This window comes from Scyliorhinus canicula, chromosome 1 (assembly GCF_902713615.1).
Source record: "Scyliorhinus canicula chromosome 1, sScyCan1.1, whole genome shotgun sequence".
NCBI lineage: Eukaryota > Metazoa > Chordata > Chondrichthyes > Carcharhiniformes > Scyliorhinidae > Scyliorhinus > Scyliorhinus canicula.
This window is the reverse complement of record NC_052146.1, coordinates 128,131,829-128,150,551: the sequence shown is the minus strand read 5'-3', so window position 1 is coordinate 128,150,551 and position 18,723 is coordinate 128,131,829. Positions and strand designations below refer to the sequence as shown.

General features: G+C 46.1%; 1 protein-coding gene across 5 annotated transcripts in view; it reads left to right on the top strand.

The window, feature by feature from the left end:
• LOC119967321 (calcipressin-2-like) overlaps positions 1-18,723 on the top strand; it is a 296,070-nt gene that overhangs the window by 83,382 nt on the left and 193,965 nt on the right. The window contains exon 1 of one of the 5 annotated variants that reach the window (XM_038799711.1): positions 2,948-3,330. The exons of 3 other annotated variants lie outside the window; for them this stretch is intronic. In XM_038799711.1, the coding sequence (XP_038655639.1) occupies positions 3,244-3,330 (87 nt within the window). In that variant the 5' untranslated portion in view covers positions 2,948-3,243. Of the gene's footprint in view, positions 1-2,947; positions 3,331-18,723 lie in introns of those variants that run through there. One more of the 5 variants, XM_038799728.1, reaches the window with a different exon arrangement.

Here is an 18,723-nt window from a genome sequence, read left to right as displayed (position 1 = left end):
GTGTGTCTCCTGGAGCATGGCCACATCCGCCTTCAGTCCCTTCAGGTGCGCAAATACTCGGGCCCGCTTGACGGGCCCATTCAGCCACCTCACATTCCAAGTTATCAGCCAGATCCGAGGGCTCCCTGCTCCCTTCCCCTGCCGATTAGCCATACCCTATCCCTTGCCCACCCCCGGCCAGCGTCCCCCGCTCTGCCAGTTTCTCACTGCGGCAACTCCCCCCCTCCAGCACCCCCTGCGTCCCCAGCTCCTTCCTGACCGTTTCAGCAGCAACCTGGTACCCACCCCCCCCCCCCCCCCCCCCCCCCCCCCCCCCAGGCTCGGACCCCTCCTAGCTGCACCCCACCCTCTACAGCACTCCCATGAGCCAGCTAACTTCTGCTGACCCCGGCGACTCCCGCCCTCCTTTCGGCTCCTCCCCACGTGGGCCTGCCCCTCCTCCATTGTGCCCGCCAACGAGTCCACCCTCCCCCCGCTCCTGCGCGGGAAAATAAAACACGCCCCCACCCTCTGACAGCGCGGGAACCCCGCAGAAAGCCCGCGCTTTCGCCCTGCCGGGTCCCACCTCCTCCAGGGCCACTCCCATTGTCAGTCCCCCCCACCAGCTCCCCGAACTCCCCATTTACCCCTCTGCCCGAACCCATCCACCCGACCCCTGCTTAAAAACCCACATAGAAAAAACCGTACGACATCACCCCACCCACCCTAAAGCCACCCCACATCTTACACTAAACCAAGCAAATACAAATACAGTATTATACAGCATCCCCCATCAGGGGGACCCTCAGTTTGAGTCCAGCTTCTCGGCTTGCACAAAGGCCCACGCCTCCTCCGGGGACTCAAAATAATGGTGCCGATCCTTATAGGTGGCCCACAGGCGCGCCGGCTGCAACATTCCAAACTTCACCCTCCGTCTGTGGAGCACCGCCTTCGTCCGGTTAAACACGGCCCTCCGCCTCGCCACCTCCGCACTCCAGTCCTGGAAGATCCGCACCTCCGTGTTCTCCCATTTGCTGCTCCGCTCCTTCTTGGCCCACCGGAGCACACACTCACGATCCACGAACCGGTGGAACCTCACCAACACCGCCCGCGGCGGCTCATTCGGCTTCGGCCTCCTAGCCAGAATTCTGTGGGCTCCCTCCAACTCCAGGGGCCCCTGGAAGGACCCAGCCCCCATCAGCGAGTTTAGCATCATCACCACATAGGCCGCTAGGTCCGACCCCTCCAGCCCCTCCGTGAGGCCCAGGATCCGCAAATTCTTCCTCCTCGACCGGTTGTCCAGCTCCTCGAACCGCTCCTGCCATCTTTTATGGAGCGCCTCGTGCATTTCCACCTTCCCCGCCGCGGCCACGACCTCGTCCTCCCTTTCGGCGGCCTGCTGCTGCAGCTCCCGGATCGCAGCCCCCTGGGCTGTCTGGGTCTCCATCAGTTCCCTGTTGGTTACCTTCAGGGACTCCAACAACTCCAACTTCAGCTCCTGAAAGCAGCTCAGCAGAATTGCCTGCTACTCCTGGGCCCACTTCCTCAGCTCCTCGAGGCCTTCGCCGGCCGCCATTTTGTTTTCCTGCCCCCGATTTTTCCTAGGTGTTTTCAACGGTTTTCTCACTGCCCCACTCCTGGTCCGGACCATGAGACCGTTGGGGTCGACTGCTGGCCCCTTCCCCTGTTGGGATTTGCCGCCTCAGCTCCGTTGGGGGCCCTGAAAAGAGCCCCAAAGTCCGTTATTCGCGGGAGCCGCCGAATGTGCGGCTCAACTGCGCATCGCCGCCACCGGAAGTCCCAGGCCCAGGTTTTTGATACATACCAGCTCAAAAATCAGATCATTTAAAAAAATATATTTTTGTTAGGTTTTTAACATCTTACACATAAAACAAAGAACACAAAATAGGAAAGGTAACAAAACAGCCCCCCCCCCCCACCCCCCACACTTCAACCGATACACAGAAGACTAAAAAAAAAAACCCTGCCCCTTTCCCCCACCTGAACTTTCCTCCCCCAACTGCTGACAGTGACCAATCAGATCATTTCTGATACGTAACCTGTAAAGTTTTTTCCCGGTTGATGATTTTAAAAACGGGGTTTTGCCATAACTCAACAATTAGACTGTTGCAACAGCAGTCGGGTAAAGCAAGATAATTTGCTCCTAGAAATGGGTTCAAGCCATTCAGTTCAAACACAAGTATCCTGTGGATCTGTTTACAATACATTTTTGATTTGGCATCTGCGTTACATATTTTAATTTCCTTTGTTATGGTTTATCTTCAAAACATTAAAAAATCTCTGGCTGACTTGTTTAAATTCAGCAGCCGTTCCCAAGCCATCAAATATGGGGACATTGCCAAAGACTGTCATAGATCAACACCAAACTGCAGTGGCAGATTAATCCTGGACTTCTGCTTCAGGTTCAGTTTTGAATTGAGAGTGTTAATGCAGAAATGACTTTGTTGTTTTCTGTAACCCAAGGAAAAACAGTTACGCCCATAATTATTGTAAATCTATTATAGTCTGCTCTTGCTACCATTCACTTATCTGTTTAAAGTTCAATAAACCTGTCTGATAGATCATAGCCTAAGCCAGAGTCGGATGGAGTGTTTATTCTATTGCCCTGCATGTGATGCATCCATAAGCTGAAATACAGTAACAAGGATTTTCTGTTCAACCCCTGAGCTCGCTACAAATACCATATATTATACAAATAGAGGTGGGCTCTGATGTGTAGGAAGTAGAGGTTAAGGGAATGGTTTGTCACTGTAAATTACAGCTAAAATTATAAATGGGGAATATTTACCATTCTAGTTTCTGCGAAATCTTCATTTATTACCATTTTAATTTGCTTGGTTGCTTGTACAGCCTTTTTTGTTGTGTAATTTGAGCAGCATGTATAAATTGTGAAAAGGAAAGCCAAGCTAATTAGCATGCCAGGTCAGTGCTGCAGTGATGTCACGGGCAGGACTAAATCCCTGTGTTCAGTTTTCAGTGCCTGCATTTATCTCCTGAAGGCAAATGGAGTGCGGATCTGAGCTGGCTGTAAGCAGGATCATCATTCGCAGCTGATTTTTAAAAAGCCTGTTTTTTAAAAAGATCCTTGAATACATTGTGTTTTATAACATTATTGGTGATGCTCAGAAGCATCAGCCAAACTGTGTTTTGGTAGAGGTCCTGAGTGCTGATTTTCCTATGCTACGGAGGAAGAGAGAAGACGAGAGTGGAGAAACTACAAAAATAGATTAAGCACATTGAAGAATGCCAGTACAGAAGATGGAGTGGGAACTGGTAGTGTTAGTTGCATGTGAAGTTAATGAGCAGATATTCACAAACCAAGAGGTTCAGGTATGGTATACCTTTATTATTTTTAACGTTTTGGACCACTCATGCTTTGGCATATTGTGAAGATTGAATTGATCAAACTGCAATTCTTATTGGTGCAAAGCGCAGAATATGTACGATAATCTTTATATAAAAGCAGGACATGAATTCCAAATGGCTATCTACCTGTACAGCAAATACATTTGAACTCTTCAGTAACCGTTGCATTCTGAGTGTTTTTTCTAAATGACACATGATTTAGTATATACCTGGGAAAATATTGGTAGTTAGCATAAAATATATGACTTAAATTTATTCTTATATCTATTCATGTTTGGTACTTTATCCCAGGACTTATGACTTTGCAATTTTTATGATTGTTATTCAACAACAATATCGGAAAGATAGTTTACAACGTAATTCAGCTTAAATGTATCTGCATTCATGTAGGCAATTGCAGCTTCTCTTTTCCTTTACTCTTCCCCTCACAAGTGCATTTAATCTTTGTGTCCCATAAATATTTGCATGTCTTTAGACACAAACAATAGGGCTTTCAAACCCTGCATGATTTTTTTTTGTTACTGACACATTGAGATGGTGTCTATTAAGTGTTCTGTTTTTGAATACCTTCAGTCTACCTTTCCTCAGGCCAGCAACATTGGGTGAATTGAAGATGCTGAGGGAATGGAATGAGGGAAATGGTGGAAAACGTTCCACCTTTTAGTTGCAATCTGTAACACTCTCCTCCTGACAATCTGCAAGGTGACCTTGACCAATAGCTGCAGTTGCCCGTATGTTGTCCTGACCAAAATCTGGGGTGGGCAGTGTTGGAAAAAGAGAGAAAATAATATTTATTTTAAAGGCAATGTCTGGGAAATATTGGGGTAGAGTGGATGGCGATAGTGCCTCTGGGAGTTTGCTTTATATTTACTTCTGAGGGATTAGTTTGAAACCTCTTGTTTCTGATAGCTCATTTCTACAAAATGAGATGTGCAGTCCAACACAGTTTCTTATGGGTGTGAGCCACATGTCATATTTTGGCGCAATGTGCAATAAGTTGGCTATCGCTTAGAGAGACCAAAAGGATTGGTGATGTGCCCACACATACTTTAGAGCAATGGGCGAGTTTCAGTCAAAGTATATTATTGGGACAGAAGTACATCTGCTGGTGTGATATCCAATCTGGGAATCCTTGATGCTGGCACTGGATTGGCACAAAAATTCAAAAAAATATAAACTTAGAGCAAAGTGGTTTTTAACTTTCTTTTTTAATTTGCACTAGTGTTGTTCAGAATCTGGCATCAGAATCCAAGCAATCATGCTGCTAAATAGTTTCTATTCCTGCAAAGTTATTAGGCATGCATATTGACCAGTGCCTCTCATAGTAAAATGGGGATTGAATTATGCAGGTGGGCTCTAGCCCTACCTGTTCCTGCAAAAGAGATTATTAACAAAAATGAAAGTGCAGAAATTTCAGAGCGAAATATGGGTTAAAAATTTCTTGGACGAGGGCAGCACGGGGTGCAGTGGTTAGCAATGAGACTACGGTGCTGAGGACCTGGGTTCAAATCCTGGCCCTGGGTCACTGTCCATGTGGAGTTTGCACATTCTCCCCGTGTCTCCATGGGTTTCACCCCCACAACCCAAAGATGTGCAGGTTAGGTAGATTGGCGACACTAAATTGCTCCTGTAAAAAAAATGCTTGGAAGGTTGAAGGCAGGGAGTAAGGATAAAATGGAGCCTAATCTATTTGGTGGGATATGACAAAGGGTATTCCCCAGATAGGGTTCTGTACTGGGGTCCCGGCTTTTCACTGTTTTTAATCAAAGACTTAGATGAAGGAATAGAGAGTTAGTTGTGTGTCCAGGTGTGCAGCTAACATTAAGTTGATTGACGCAGTAAGTAGCACAGTTGAGAAAAGGAAGCTATGAAGGGACATTCACAGATCAAGTGAATGGGTAAAACTTTGGCAAATGGAGTTCGATGTGAAAGCCTAAAGGATTGCCTACTTTGAGTTTAAGAAAGACAAATCAGAGTGGGGGAAAAGCTTGTTTGGTGTAAGCGACGCTATGCAGACTTGTGTTGATTCCCTCGAGGCATGCTGAAACAAGGGCTTCTGCGCCTTGTCCTACATTTAAAAACAAAATAATTTTTATTCAAGTTTTTCAATAACAAATTTTCTCCCCACAATTTAAAACAAACAAGGCGTGTTTCCACACCAACACAAGAAAAGAACTCACCCCCCCGAAATAAATAATAACAAAAAACCAACAGCAAAACAAGAAAGAAGAAAATAACAACATAGCAAACCCACCGCCGCAAAAACAAACCCCCTAACCATCCCCAAACCCCCACCCCCCCCCCCCCCCCAGTTGCTGCTGAGACTGACCACTCTCTACCCCTTCACCAGGAAGTCGAGAAAGGGCTGCCACCGCCGAAAGAACCCCTGTACCGACCCCCTCAGGGCAAACTTCATCCTATCCAACTTGATGAACCCAGCCATGTCATTGATCCAGGTCTCCGAGCTCGGGGCCACGTATCCCTCACTGTAACAGAATCCTGCGCTGGGCTACTAGAGACGCAAAGGCCAGAATGCCGGCCTCTCTCGCCTCCTGCACTCCCGGCTCCGAAGCTACCCCAAAGATCGCGAGCCCCCAGCCCGGCTTGACCCTAGAGCCGACCACTTCAGACAAAGTCCCCGCCACCCCCTTCCAAAACCCCTCCAAGGCCGGACAAGCCCAGAACATATCGGTGTTGTTCGCTGGGCCTCCCGAACACCTCCCGCACCTGTCTTCCCCTCCGAAGAACCGGCTCATCCTTGCCCCTGTCATGTGAGCCCTATGCAGCACCTTCAGCTGAATTAGGCTGAGCCGTGAGCAAGAGGAGGAGGAATTCACCCTCTCCAGGGCGTCCGACCACGTCCCATCTTCAATCTCTTCCCCTAGCTCTTCCTCCCACTTCGCTTTGAGCTTTTCTACTGAGGCCTCTTCCTCCTCCTGCATCAGCTGGTAAATAGCCGAGATCTTTCCTTCACCGACCCACGTCCCCGAAAACACCCTATCTTGCACCCCCCTTGGCGGCAGCCATGGAAACTCCGCCACCTGCCTCTTAACAAATGCTCTGACCTGCATATATCTAAAAGCGTTCCCGGGGGGAGGTTCCACTTCCCCACCAGCTCCTCCAGAGTCGCGAACTTCCCATCCAGGAAGAGGTCCCCAAACTGTCTGATGCCTGCCCTGTGCCAACTCCCAAATCCCCCACCTGTTCTCCCCGGCGCAAAACGGTGATTGGCCCGTATCGGGGCCCAAACTGAGGCCTTCACTTCCCCCCTATGCCGTCTCCACTGTCCCAAAATCTTAAGGGACGCAACCATCACCGGACTCGTAGAGTACTTTGCCGGGGGGAGTGGAAGTGGGGCCATCACCAAAGCCTCCAGACTCGTACCCGCACAGGACGCTACCTCCAATCTCTTCCATGCGTCACCCTCCCCTTCCGTCACCCACCTGCGAATTATCGCCACGTTCGTCGCCCAATAAAATCCACACAGGTTGGGCAGCGCCAGGCCTCCTACCTCCCTTCTTCCCTCCAAAAATACCCTCCTTACTCTCGGGGGCCTTCCGCGCCCACACGAACCCTAGAATCGACTTATTCACCCTTCTGAAAAAAGCCTTTGGGATCAATATGGGGAGGCACTGGAAAAGAAACAAAAAACTCGGGAGCACCGTCATCTTAATTGACTGGACCCTGCCCGCCAAATAAAGCGGTAGCGCGTCCCACCTCCTAAACTCTTCCTCCATCTGCCCCACCAGCCTCGAAAAGTTAAGCCTGTGCATGGCCCACCAGGTCCTAGCCACCTGGACCCCAAGATACCTAAAGCTCCTCTCAGCCCTCTTCAACGGGTGTTCACCTATCTCCCTCTCCTGATCCCCCGGGTGCAGGACAAACAGCTCACTTTTCCCCACATTGAGCTTGTAACCCGAAAAGTCCCCAAACTCCTCAAGTATCCTCAGCACCTCTGGCATCCCCTCAGCCGGGTCCGCGACATACAACAGCAGATCATCTGCGTACAGCGACAGCTGGTGCTCCTCCCTCCACGCACAATCCTCCTCCAACTCTTCGAGTCCCTCAGCGCCATGGCCAGGGGCTCAATCGCTAACACGAAGAGCAGGGGAGACAAGGGACACCCCTGCCTCATCCCCCTGGAAAGCCAAAAGTCCGCTGACCTCCTCCCATTCGTCACCACACTCGCCACCAGGGAGCTGTACAGCAACCTCACCCAGCTGATGAACCCCTCACCAAACCCAAACCTCCGCAACACCTCCCACAGGTAACTCCACTCCACCCTATCAAAAGATTTCTCCGCATCCATGGACCCCACTATTTCTGACTCCCCAGCCGCCGGCGCCATCATCATGACATTAAGGAGCCTCCGCACGTTGGCATTCAGTTGTCTCCCCTTTACAAACCCCGTTTGATCCTCATGAATCACCGTCGGGACCACATCATCCATCCTCCTGGACAGCACCGTTGCCAACAACTTGACATCTACATTAAGGAGCGAGATCGGCCTGTAAGACTTCTTGTCCTACATTGGCAGCATTGAAGAATGCCGCTCGCTTAGAGGCCTGTAGTGGTGCCTGCCAGTGAATTTACCATCTACATCAATGGATTTCTCCCTCAGTCTATTTTAAATGACTATAAAGTAGGAATTGTTGAGGAGCAGAGTTTGGGTGTCTACATACACATCAGTAAGAAAGAGCAGAATGTATCAAAATGTAATCAAGAAAGCGAATGAAGGGCAGCACGGTGGCCTAGTGGTTAGCACAACCGCCTCACGGCGCTGAGGTCCCAGGTTCGATCCCGGCTCTGGGTCACTGTCCATGTGGAGTTTGCACATTCTACCCGTGTCTGCGTGGGTTTTGCCCCCACAACCCAAAAATGTGCAGAGTAGGTGGATTGGCCACGCTAAATTGCCCCTTAATTGGAAAAAATAATTGGGTAATCTAAATTTTAAAAAAAAGAAAGCGAATGAAATGTTGGCCTTCGTCTCAATCGGACTGAAATACAGCGGCGAGGACGTCATGCTTCAGTTGACACCATCTAGAGTAATGCATTCAGTTCTGGACACTGCACCTCAAGAAGGGTATGTTAGTCATGTGAAGGGTGCAGCTAGATGCATTAGAATTATACTGGAATCTAAATTGAGAACAAGTTGAATTAACCTGTTTTCCCATTAAGCATGGAAGATTAAGAAGTGATCTTATTGATGCCTTTAGCATCATAAAATGATTTATTAGGGTGGTAAAGAAAATCTGTTTCCACTCGTGGAGGAATCCAGAACCAAAAACAATGATGTTAAGATTAGAGCTAGGCCATTTAGCAGTGTACTAAGGAAACTTCTTCACATGAATAACAGTAGAAGTCTGCAAGACAAAAGATTGTGGATACTGCTCAATTGATTAATTGATTGATATTTATTGTCACATGTACCCAAGTACAGTGAAAAGTATTTTTTGCAGCCAAGGGAACGTACTCAATACGTACATAGTAGACAAAAAAATGATCAACAGAGTACATTGACAGTGGTGCATCAACAAATAGTGATTGGTTACAGTGCAGAACAAGGCCAAACAAGAGCACCATAGGGCGTCATGAATAGTTTTCTTACAGGGAACAGATCAGTCCGAGGGGGAGTCGTTGAGGAGTCTTGTAGCTGTGTGGCAAAAGCTGTTCTTACGTCTGGATGTGCGAGTCTTCAGACTTCTGTATCTTCTGCCTGGAAAGGTCTAAAAGAGGGAAAAGTCTGGGTGTGAGGGGTCTATGCTGTTTGCCTTCCTGAGGCAGTGGGAGGTGTAGACAGAATCAATGTGCAGGTGGCAAGCTTGTGTGATGCGTTGAGCTGAGTTCACCACACTCTGCAGTTTCTTGCGATCTTGGACCCAGCAGTCACTATACCAAGCTGTGATGCAGCCACATAGGATGCTCTCTATGGCATATCTGTAGACGTTTGTGAGAGTCGATGCTGACATGCCGAATTTCTTTAGCTTCCGCAGCTTTCAATTGAAGCTTTCAAGACTGAGATTGACGAGGATATTATTAAGTACGGGTAATTCTAAATTGTGTGGCCATGCAGTAATCTGGATGAAATATATCATGCATGGATCAAACAGGTTGTGCAGAAGCAATGTTCCTTGCAAGATGTGTGCATGCATGGCCTCGTGACAATCTTAAAGGGGCTGCACAATGCAAGGAGCAGGTCGCACAGAGAAAAGAGAATTGAAGGGAATATTGAAATGGAGCAAAGAGAATATCGAAATTGAGCAAAGGTATCTTGGTGGGCTTGAGGCATGGTGGCAGAATGGTTAACACTGCTGCCTCTACATGCAAGGGACCCGGTTTCAATTCCAGCCTGGGGCAACTGACTGTGTGGAGTTAACACATTCTCCCCATGTCAGCATAGGTTTGCCCTGGGTTCTCCGGGTTCATTCCACAGTCCAAAGATGTGCAGGTTAGGTGGATTAGCCACGTTAAAAATTGCCCCTTAGTGTGCAAAGAAGAGCAGATTAGATGGAGATAGGGGTTATAGGGATTAGGTGTCGATTAGGATTACAGGGATAGGGTGGGGGAGTGGGTCTAGGTAGGGTGTCTTTCAGAGGGTCGGCGCAGACCTGATGGGCCGAATGGCCTCTTTCTGCACTGTAGGGATTCTATAGATAATATGTGATCTAACTGAATGGTGAAGCAGGCTTCAGGGGCTCAATGACCTCTTCCTGTTCTTGTGTTTAATCCCACTTCACCAGTATGCTGCAATTGGTCTGACTGCCCATGTGCAATGTTATGAGATAGTGATTGGTAGAGAAATTATTTTCCAAATAGTGCTTAACATTGAAGATTAGCATCTAATATTTTTCTTGGTAACATTTTGAATAATAGAACATCTGTCACTGCAGATTGTGAAGTATAGGGGCTGCGTTATGTGCAATTTGTCAGCTGCATTATGACTCTTTTAACCAATGAAATGAAAATTGCTTATTGTCACGAGTAGGCTTCAATGAAGTTACTGTGAAAAGCCCCTAGTCGCCACATTCCGGCGCGGCAGTTATAGGAATCGAACCGTGCTGCTGGCCTGCTTTGGTCTGCTTTCAAAGCCAGCGATTTAGCCCAGTGTGCTAAACAGCCCCTGTTATTAGGAACTTTTTAAAAGTCACTACTTAAATATGCTTTAAAACCATCTGTATTTACTGCATTCTATTTTACAAAGATTGAAAAGTTGCAGAACGACATCGCAATTACTGAATATTTGAACTATTATACCTTATTATTTAACATTGCTGTTTAATAAAATCAAAAATGTTCTATTAATTATATTGCTGTTCTTTGACAGCTCTGATTTACCAAAGGACTAATATTAACAATCGTATCCCTGTTGAACTATATGAAAGACCATTTTTAATTAAAGTGTTGCCAATAAAATAATACTGTGATTACCTCCACAAGAGCATAATCCTCCCTTTGGAAACTATCTACTAAAAGTAAATTCTAGAGAAGTACAGAAGGAAGAAGTACTTATTTTATTAAACAGGTAGTTTGAAAAAAATATAAATTTGTATCTGAGGCTATGGTACCAGAATATCTTTATAATAGTTGAATTTTTACAGTGAAAGGGAAATTAGACTACATGGGCTTCATTTAATATGCATAAGTTATCATCCATGGGTTATTGGCTCTGTTCATCAAGATTGACTTATAATAAATCACATTCTAATCAGATAACCAACCTAACTAAGCATTTTCTATCTCTAACATTTGAGGACTCTAACATTTTAAAACGTGGAGTTAATGGAAGTTAATAGAAAAAAAAAATGGGATTTGGGATAGACAAATTTCAGAGATCAGCTGCGGGATTCTTCATCGGCGGGATTGTCCACCCCGCCTGCAGCACACCCATGCCCGGATGTTTCCCGACATGTGGGGTGACCTACAATGGGAAACCCCATTGACAAGGCTGTGGGGCCAGAGAAGCCCACCCTTGATGCTTTCCTCTCCAGAGTATTAAAATATATAACTGAGGATGTTGCCGATGTGTTTGTTTAACTTTCCAAAACTCGGGGTAGGGGTGGGGTCATGTGATGCGATTCTGGGAGTGGTTGCATTTTCGCGAACTCCGGCTCTAATCATCTTTTAACCCTTCGTTTTATCCTGATGCACATTTAATTTTTGCTTTTTCTTGGTTACGTGGCTTGGGCTATGTCTCTGGAGGATCCTGATTGGTGTTTGCGAAGGAGAACCGAGATAAATAGTAAAAATCCTTGTTTGTTCATGGCAGTTCGAGTGGACTGGGATGGGGCCCAGCTTGCAGTAGCATAGTTGCTGGTGAGTGGTCTTGCGTTTCAGTGGTACTGTATGCATCCGGATGATCGCCGCCATCGCAAATGTTGTCTTTGTTGAAGATCTCGGCTCTTTGGTGTAGATCGTTGGAGCTCACTTTAAAGAATTGCGGTGTAGCTTTACGAGAGCGATCAAGGTGCATGAGAGAGTTATTTTACTCAAAAGAGCACTTTCCCTGCTGAGGGCCTGCCTTTATGTTGTCGAGATCCTACTGCATGGTGTGTCGTTTACCCTGACGGGTTTGGGAGGTAGCAGCCAGGCAAGGTGTGTCCATGTGTTTGGTGCCTAGTGAGGGATGAGTTTGCAATAGAATTAGAATATTGGCTGCCCTGTCTTGGTAATCCTGATATGGAGTCTGGGTGCATCAGATTTGATGGAGCAGAACAAATCCAAACTTTGAGACCAGGTGTCGTTTGGGTCCACCGATCACTGATCCTGTATTGTCCTATTCTCGATGCTTGGCAAGAGGGGTTGGAGGTTGCCGAGTGGGTCGAATCATCCCACCTGACCGAGGTCTAGGCTGTGGTTCGCCTGGGTGTCAAAGTGACGGCATAGTGGAAATTATGGTGCCTCGTGCTTCGATCATTGGAATCTTTGTGAAATCCTGAAAAGTGCTCACTGATCCTGGCTTTCCTTTACCTTCTTATGCAATATGGCTGGTGTCTTTATCCTGCAATTTATCCTGCAATTCTTCTATAATCCAGGACGTTACTCCCTTGTGAATATGTTGTTGGTTATTTATTGTTGTCCTTTCTCCTGTAAGCGCATGTGAAATGTGAGGCAAGTGTGTGGGTGTTGAAGATAATCCTGCTCTAACAAAATCATATTGAGTTGATTATAGGAAGTACAATCTGTGCACAGTTTTACTCCTTTTTGTTATTATGTCTGAAAGTCTTTGTACTTTTTGAAAGGGAATGTTTTGTTTTATCACCTCCTACCTTCTTTATAAGGAAAATCTGTGGAGCCAGAGCAGGGTGAAGAGTTGAGGTCGGTAGGGTGAACTCAGTCCTCACTGTGATTAAGGATACCTTCTCGGTTAGGGCAAATCCGTTTTGGGTTCTTTTTGGATTTTTTTTAGGGTACTTGAATTTAAGAATCATGATCGGATTCTCTGATTGCCGATGCTGAAATCGCATTCGCCGATTGGCCGGAGAATCTGTTTTAATGCCGATATCAGGGGGCGGTGCCATTATGGCCCCGGCCATGTTTTTAGGGTGAGATGTATCAGGGCACGTAAAATACGTATTGTGATTGGCTTACCAACTCCTCCCTCAGCCCTTACCTTTCCTGATAATATGGAGGTTAGGTAAGATGTCCACAAGGCCACCCACCCTTAGGCTGGCTCAGCCCTTAACTGCCCAATTCAGGGCCTCAATCGACCTCCACTGTCGTAAAACGCTGGACAGTACCAAGCAGTCCAAAGTGCAAAGGCCCTTTTTAAAAATAGAGATAAGAAGGAAAGGGGGCTCTTCAATTGATTGCACCATGTCCTGCCTTGTTCCTCCACACCTGGCCTCTAAAGTGTGGTGTGTCTGACCACATTCCGATCATTAGTTCACATGGACTGTGTACTAACCGAGAACATTAGAGTATAAGATAAAGTTTCTAACTTGTGTTATCCTTATAAATCTGTGTATATCTGTAAAGGTATAGCCAGGGTGAAGGAGTAATGTATTATAGTCAATCTTTTCTTGTTTAGCGATTGATATTGATTGATTGATTGATATTTATTTATTGTCGCATGTACTGAAGTACAGTGAAAAGTATTTTTCTGCGCTCAAGGGAATGTACACAGTACGTACATAGTAGACAAAAGGATAATCGACAGAGTACATTGATAAATGGTACATCGATAAATAGTCATTGGTTACAGTGCGTAACAAGGGCCAAACAAGCAATGCATGAGCAAGACCAGCATAGGGTGTCGTGACTAGTGTTCTTACTGGGAACAGATCAGTTCGAGGGAGAGTCGTTGAGGAGTCTAGTAGCTGTTCCTATGTCTGGATGTGCGGATCTTCAGACTTCTGTATTTTCTGCCTGATGGAAGGGACTGGAAGAGGTCACAGCCTGGGTGTGAGGGATCTCTGACAATGTTTGCCTTCCTGAGGCAGCGGGAGGTGTAAACAGAATCAATGTGCGAATGGCAAGCTTGTGTGATGCATTGGGCTGAGTTCACCACACTGCAGTTTCTTGCGATCTTGGACCGAGCAGTTGTCATGCCAAGCTGTGATTCAGCTGGATTGGATGCTCTCTATCACACATCTGTAGAAGTTTGTAAGTTGATGCAGACATGCTGAATTTCTTTAGCTCCCGTAGGAAATAGAGACGTTGTTGGGATTTCTTGATTGTTGCATCAATATGAGTGGGCCAGGACAGACTGTTGGTGATGGTGACCCCCAGGAAGCTATCGACCATCTCCACTTTGGAGCCATTGGTGTAGATGAGGGTGTGTGTCATGCTGTGCTTCCTGAAGTCAATGATCAGTTCCTTGGTCTTTCCGACATTTAGAGAGAGGTTCTTTTTGGTACACCATGCAACCAAGTGATCTATCTCCCTTCTGTAGTCTGATTCGTCATTGCTTGAGATACGGCCCACCATAGTCGCATCATCTGCAAACTTATAGATCAAACTGGAGTTAAACCTTGTCACACAGTCGTGTGTGCATAGGGAGTACAGTAGAGGATTGAGCACACTTCCTTCTGTGGATCCAGTGTTGAGGACTATTGTGGAGGAGGTGCTGTTGCCTATCCTGACAGATTGCGGTCTGTTGGTGAGGAAGTCAAGGATCCAGCTGCACAGGGAGGGGTCAAGTCCAAGGTTGCAGAGTTTGGTTATTAGTCTTGTCGGCATAATGGTGTTGAAGGGGGAGCAGCAGTCTATGAACAGAAGTCTGATGTTGGTGATGTACTTAACAAAAGTTTTATTCTTTTGTTAGAAGTTTATCAGTAGTCATGTGACTCTGTTCATCCATGCCTTGAACCAGAAGAAAGTTGGGATCTGTCGAGTCAGATTCCACTCTGGGATCTGACTGTCCAATAGTAAGCTGTAACTCTGCAGTATCAAATCTACAAGCCAGACAGTACAACTATATTGCACTGGCTCTTCCAACACTTGCACTGTTGAACCAGTATCAGTGCCTGCTTTGATGAGTGCGCAGGCAGTAGTAGGGCCCCACCCACAGCTGGACCACAGATTCCCCCCCAAAGTCAATGATGTTTGTCTGCCTCTCTGAATCTTCCGCCCTGGCCAGGACAGGATCCATCGTGGGTGGGGGCGGAAAATCCCAACCAATTGAGTCACTTCCATATAAATCACTGCATTTGTTTAAAAGTGCATACATCAAGGTTTTACATTTTAATGAACAATGCAATAAAACTATAAGAATAATACAGCACAGCAAACAAATAAAAGGCTCAGCATACATGAATGCAGAGGGGGACCATGAGAACAGCAGTCTAACTAGCTTGATGCAATCATTAGGCATAACTTGTTGCCTCTCTAAGCCCAACCAGAAATCAGATGTGAAGCCATGATGTAAGGCCATGAAACCATGGTAAAATGGTGCTCACGGCAATTGCTCATAATTTCTACCAGAGTCCAGGATAAGGTTTTCGTGCAATGTTTTGGCACACACCAACTCCCTAAACTCCAGAAGTATCAGAGACATCAATGACACACCACCTCCTCTTCTCTTCAGATATTAGCCCCATCTGCACCCATACAGGAGCCAATCACAGATTTTTATCCCCACCCCTTTAAAAATAAGGAAACAAAAATGTAAATACATGAGGACCCTAGATCTAAGAGGGTGTGACATATATATCATATCAATCTCAGGCCCAGCACAGAGCCAACACCATTGCATATATTTATACAGAGAGGAGCAGCAGCAATATATTCAGATTATGATCAGTGCCATCAACACCTCCCAAGAAAACAAATGAAGGAGAACTAGGACTACCAGCAGGAGATCACAGCATCCTCCTATTCTATTAGCTCTAAAGAAAAAGACTTAAAAAAAATATTCCAATCTCAAGGAAAAGTCAGAAGGAACCCAGTCCTCCCCAGGATACATAATCTGCCCAGTCAGGAAGGAGACAAGCACAGATTCTTGGATTGGATTTGTTGATTGTCACGTGTACCGAGGTACAGGGAAAAGTATTTTTCTGCGAGCAGCTCAACAGATTATTAAGTACATGAAAGGGAAAGGAAATAAAAGAAAATACGTAATAGGGCAACTCAAGGTACACAATGTAATAACACTGGCATCGGATGACGCATACAGGGGTGTAGTGTTAATGAGGTCAGTCCATAAGTGGGTCGCTTAGGAGTCTGGTAACAGTGGGGAAGAAGCTGTTTTTAAGTCTGTTCATGTGTGTTCTCAGACTTCTGAATCTCCTGCCCGATGGAAGAAGTTGGAAAAGTGAGTAAGCCGGGTGGGAGGGATCCTTGATTATGCTGCCCGCTTTCCCCCGGCAGCGGGAGGTGTAGATGGAATCAATGGATGGGAGGCAGGTTTGTGTGATGGACTGGGCGGTATTCACGACTCTCTGAAGTTCCTTGCGGTCCTGAACTGAGCAGTTGCCATACCAGGCTGTGATGCAGCCAGATAGGATGCTGTCTTTGGTGCATCTGTAAAAGTTGGTAAGAGTTACTGTGGACATGCCGAATTTCCTTAGGTTCCTGAGGAAGTATAGGCGCTGTTGTGCTTTCTTGGTGATAGTGTCGACGTGTGTGGACCAGGACAGATTTTTGGAGATGTGTACGCCTAGGAATTTGAAACTGCTAACCATCTCCACCTCAGCCCTGTTGATGCCGACAGGGGTGTGTACAGTACTTTGCTTCCTGAAGTCAATGACCAGCTCTTATTAGTTTTGCTGGCATTGCGGGATAGATTGTTGTCGCTGCACCACACCACTAGGTTCTCTATCTCCCTCCTGTATTCTGACTCATCGTTATTCGGGATCCGGCCCACTATGGTCGTATCGTCAACAAACTTGTAGATGGAGTTGGAACCAAATTTTGCCACGCAGTCTTATGTGTACAGGGAATAGAGTAGGGGGCTAAATACGCAACCTTGCGGGGCTATAGTATTGAGGACTATTGTGGAGGAGGTGTTATTGTTTATTCTTACTGATTGTGGGCTGTGGGTCAGAAAGTCGAGGATCCAGTTGCAGAGTGGGGAGCCAAGTCCTAGTTTTGGAGCTTTGATATGAGCTTGGCTGGGATTATGGTGTTGAAGGTGGAGCTCTAGTCAATAAATAGGAATCTGATTTTGGAGTCCTTGTTGTCGAGACGCTCTAGGGATGAGTGTAGGGCCAGGGAACTGGCATCTGCTGTGGTCCGATTCCGGCGGTATGCGAATTGCAGTGGATCAAGGCGTTCTGGGAGTATGGAGGTGATGCACTTCCTGACCAATGTCTCGAAGCACTTCATTACGACTTAAATTCAAAGTAACAAAGGTAAAAGTAGAGACCCAATACGTTTAGCTCTAAGTGGGGGGGTTATCATCAATCTCAGTGAGGACTTGACTAAAACTACCACCCAACTCCAACCAATCAACTCCAACCATCACCCTGCTGTGGCACCACTCCTATTCATGATAAATGAGACAAGGGGTACCAAAAAGCAATCCCTTCCCAAAACCAGAAAGATTATGGCACATAATTATGGCAGCACAGTAGCACAAGTGATTAGCATTGTGGCTTCACAGCGCCAGGGCCCCAGGTTCTATTCCCTGCTGGGTCACTGTCTGTGCGGAGTATGCACGTTCTCCCCGTGTCTGCGTGGGTTTCCTCCAGGTGCTCCGGTTTCCTCTCATAGTCCAAAGACGTGCAGGTTAGGTGGATTGGCCATGATAAATTTCCCTTCGTGACCAAAAAAGGTTCGGAGGGGTTATTGGGTTACGGGGATAGGGTGGAAGTGAGGGCTTAAGTGGGTCGGTGCAGACCCGATGGGCCGAATGGCCTCCTTCTGCACTGTATGTTCTATGTTCTATAATACAGGAAAGGAGTAAAACTGCACAGACCACATTTCTCACATATTTCAATCTGGCCTTTGCTAGAACAGGATAACTGGTGACTCTCGGCCTGGTACCCTTTCAGGAGAAAAGACAGCAACAAATCATTGATGACATAATCACAAGGAAGCAACATCCAGGATTGTTCAAGAATTGCAGGATAATAACACCATCTGTGTTGTATGAAAAGGCCAAAGCCATGACAGGACTATCAAACTCTCTTCAGGATCTCTTGAGCATATGAACGAACATTCTCTGATATGGCGGCTAAATGTTGACACCCGCATAAACATGGTCAAGAAAAGATGAGGCCCATAGCGAGGGAACTCATAACTATCCCTGTACATTTTTTAGATTTTTTTCACTTTGTTCATAAGCATGTGGCTTCCACTTAACATGCCCTATCTAGAGCACCATCCTTTTTCCATGTTTCTCTATCGCCTGGCAATGACACCTGTTATGTTCACTTTGCTTGTGAGAGTGTGCAAGAGAAGTCTTTTCTCCTAATTGTCACACCTGTTTTTGGTGGCATTTTCCTGACACAGCCACAAACCTACTCAACATGATTCACTGATATTTCCAAAATACAAATGTGTCTCCTTGTTGGCCTCGAAGAATTAGAAACTGTTAGCTTCCTGTTCTACCTGGAAAACATATTTCCTGGTGCTATGTGTCAGGTAGGAAAAAAAAGCTAATTTATACAATTAATACCTCCCTTCCCTTTAAATATCTATAAGGATGCTCTACTTTAAAAAAGTTATTCTCTGATAGCTCAAGAAAGTTTCATTTATAGGGAAATCTATGTGCTGTAAGTTGTTGGATTGGCTTGAAGTTTTATGCTTGAAGAAAACTTCTCAAAACATATATGTTCTAAACTCTTGCAACTAAATCCACTTCTTCCTGTGGCATCATACTTTGTCGTCGTATTTGTTGTTTAGCTCAAAGCAAAAAAGTAGCATGTTGAAGAAACTAGAAACATAGAAATCAGAAATAAGGAAAGTGGTTAGACA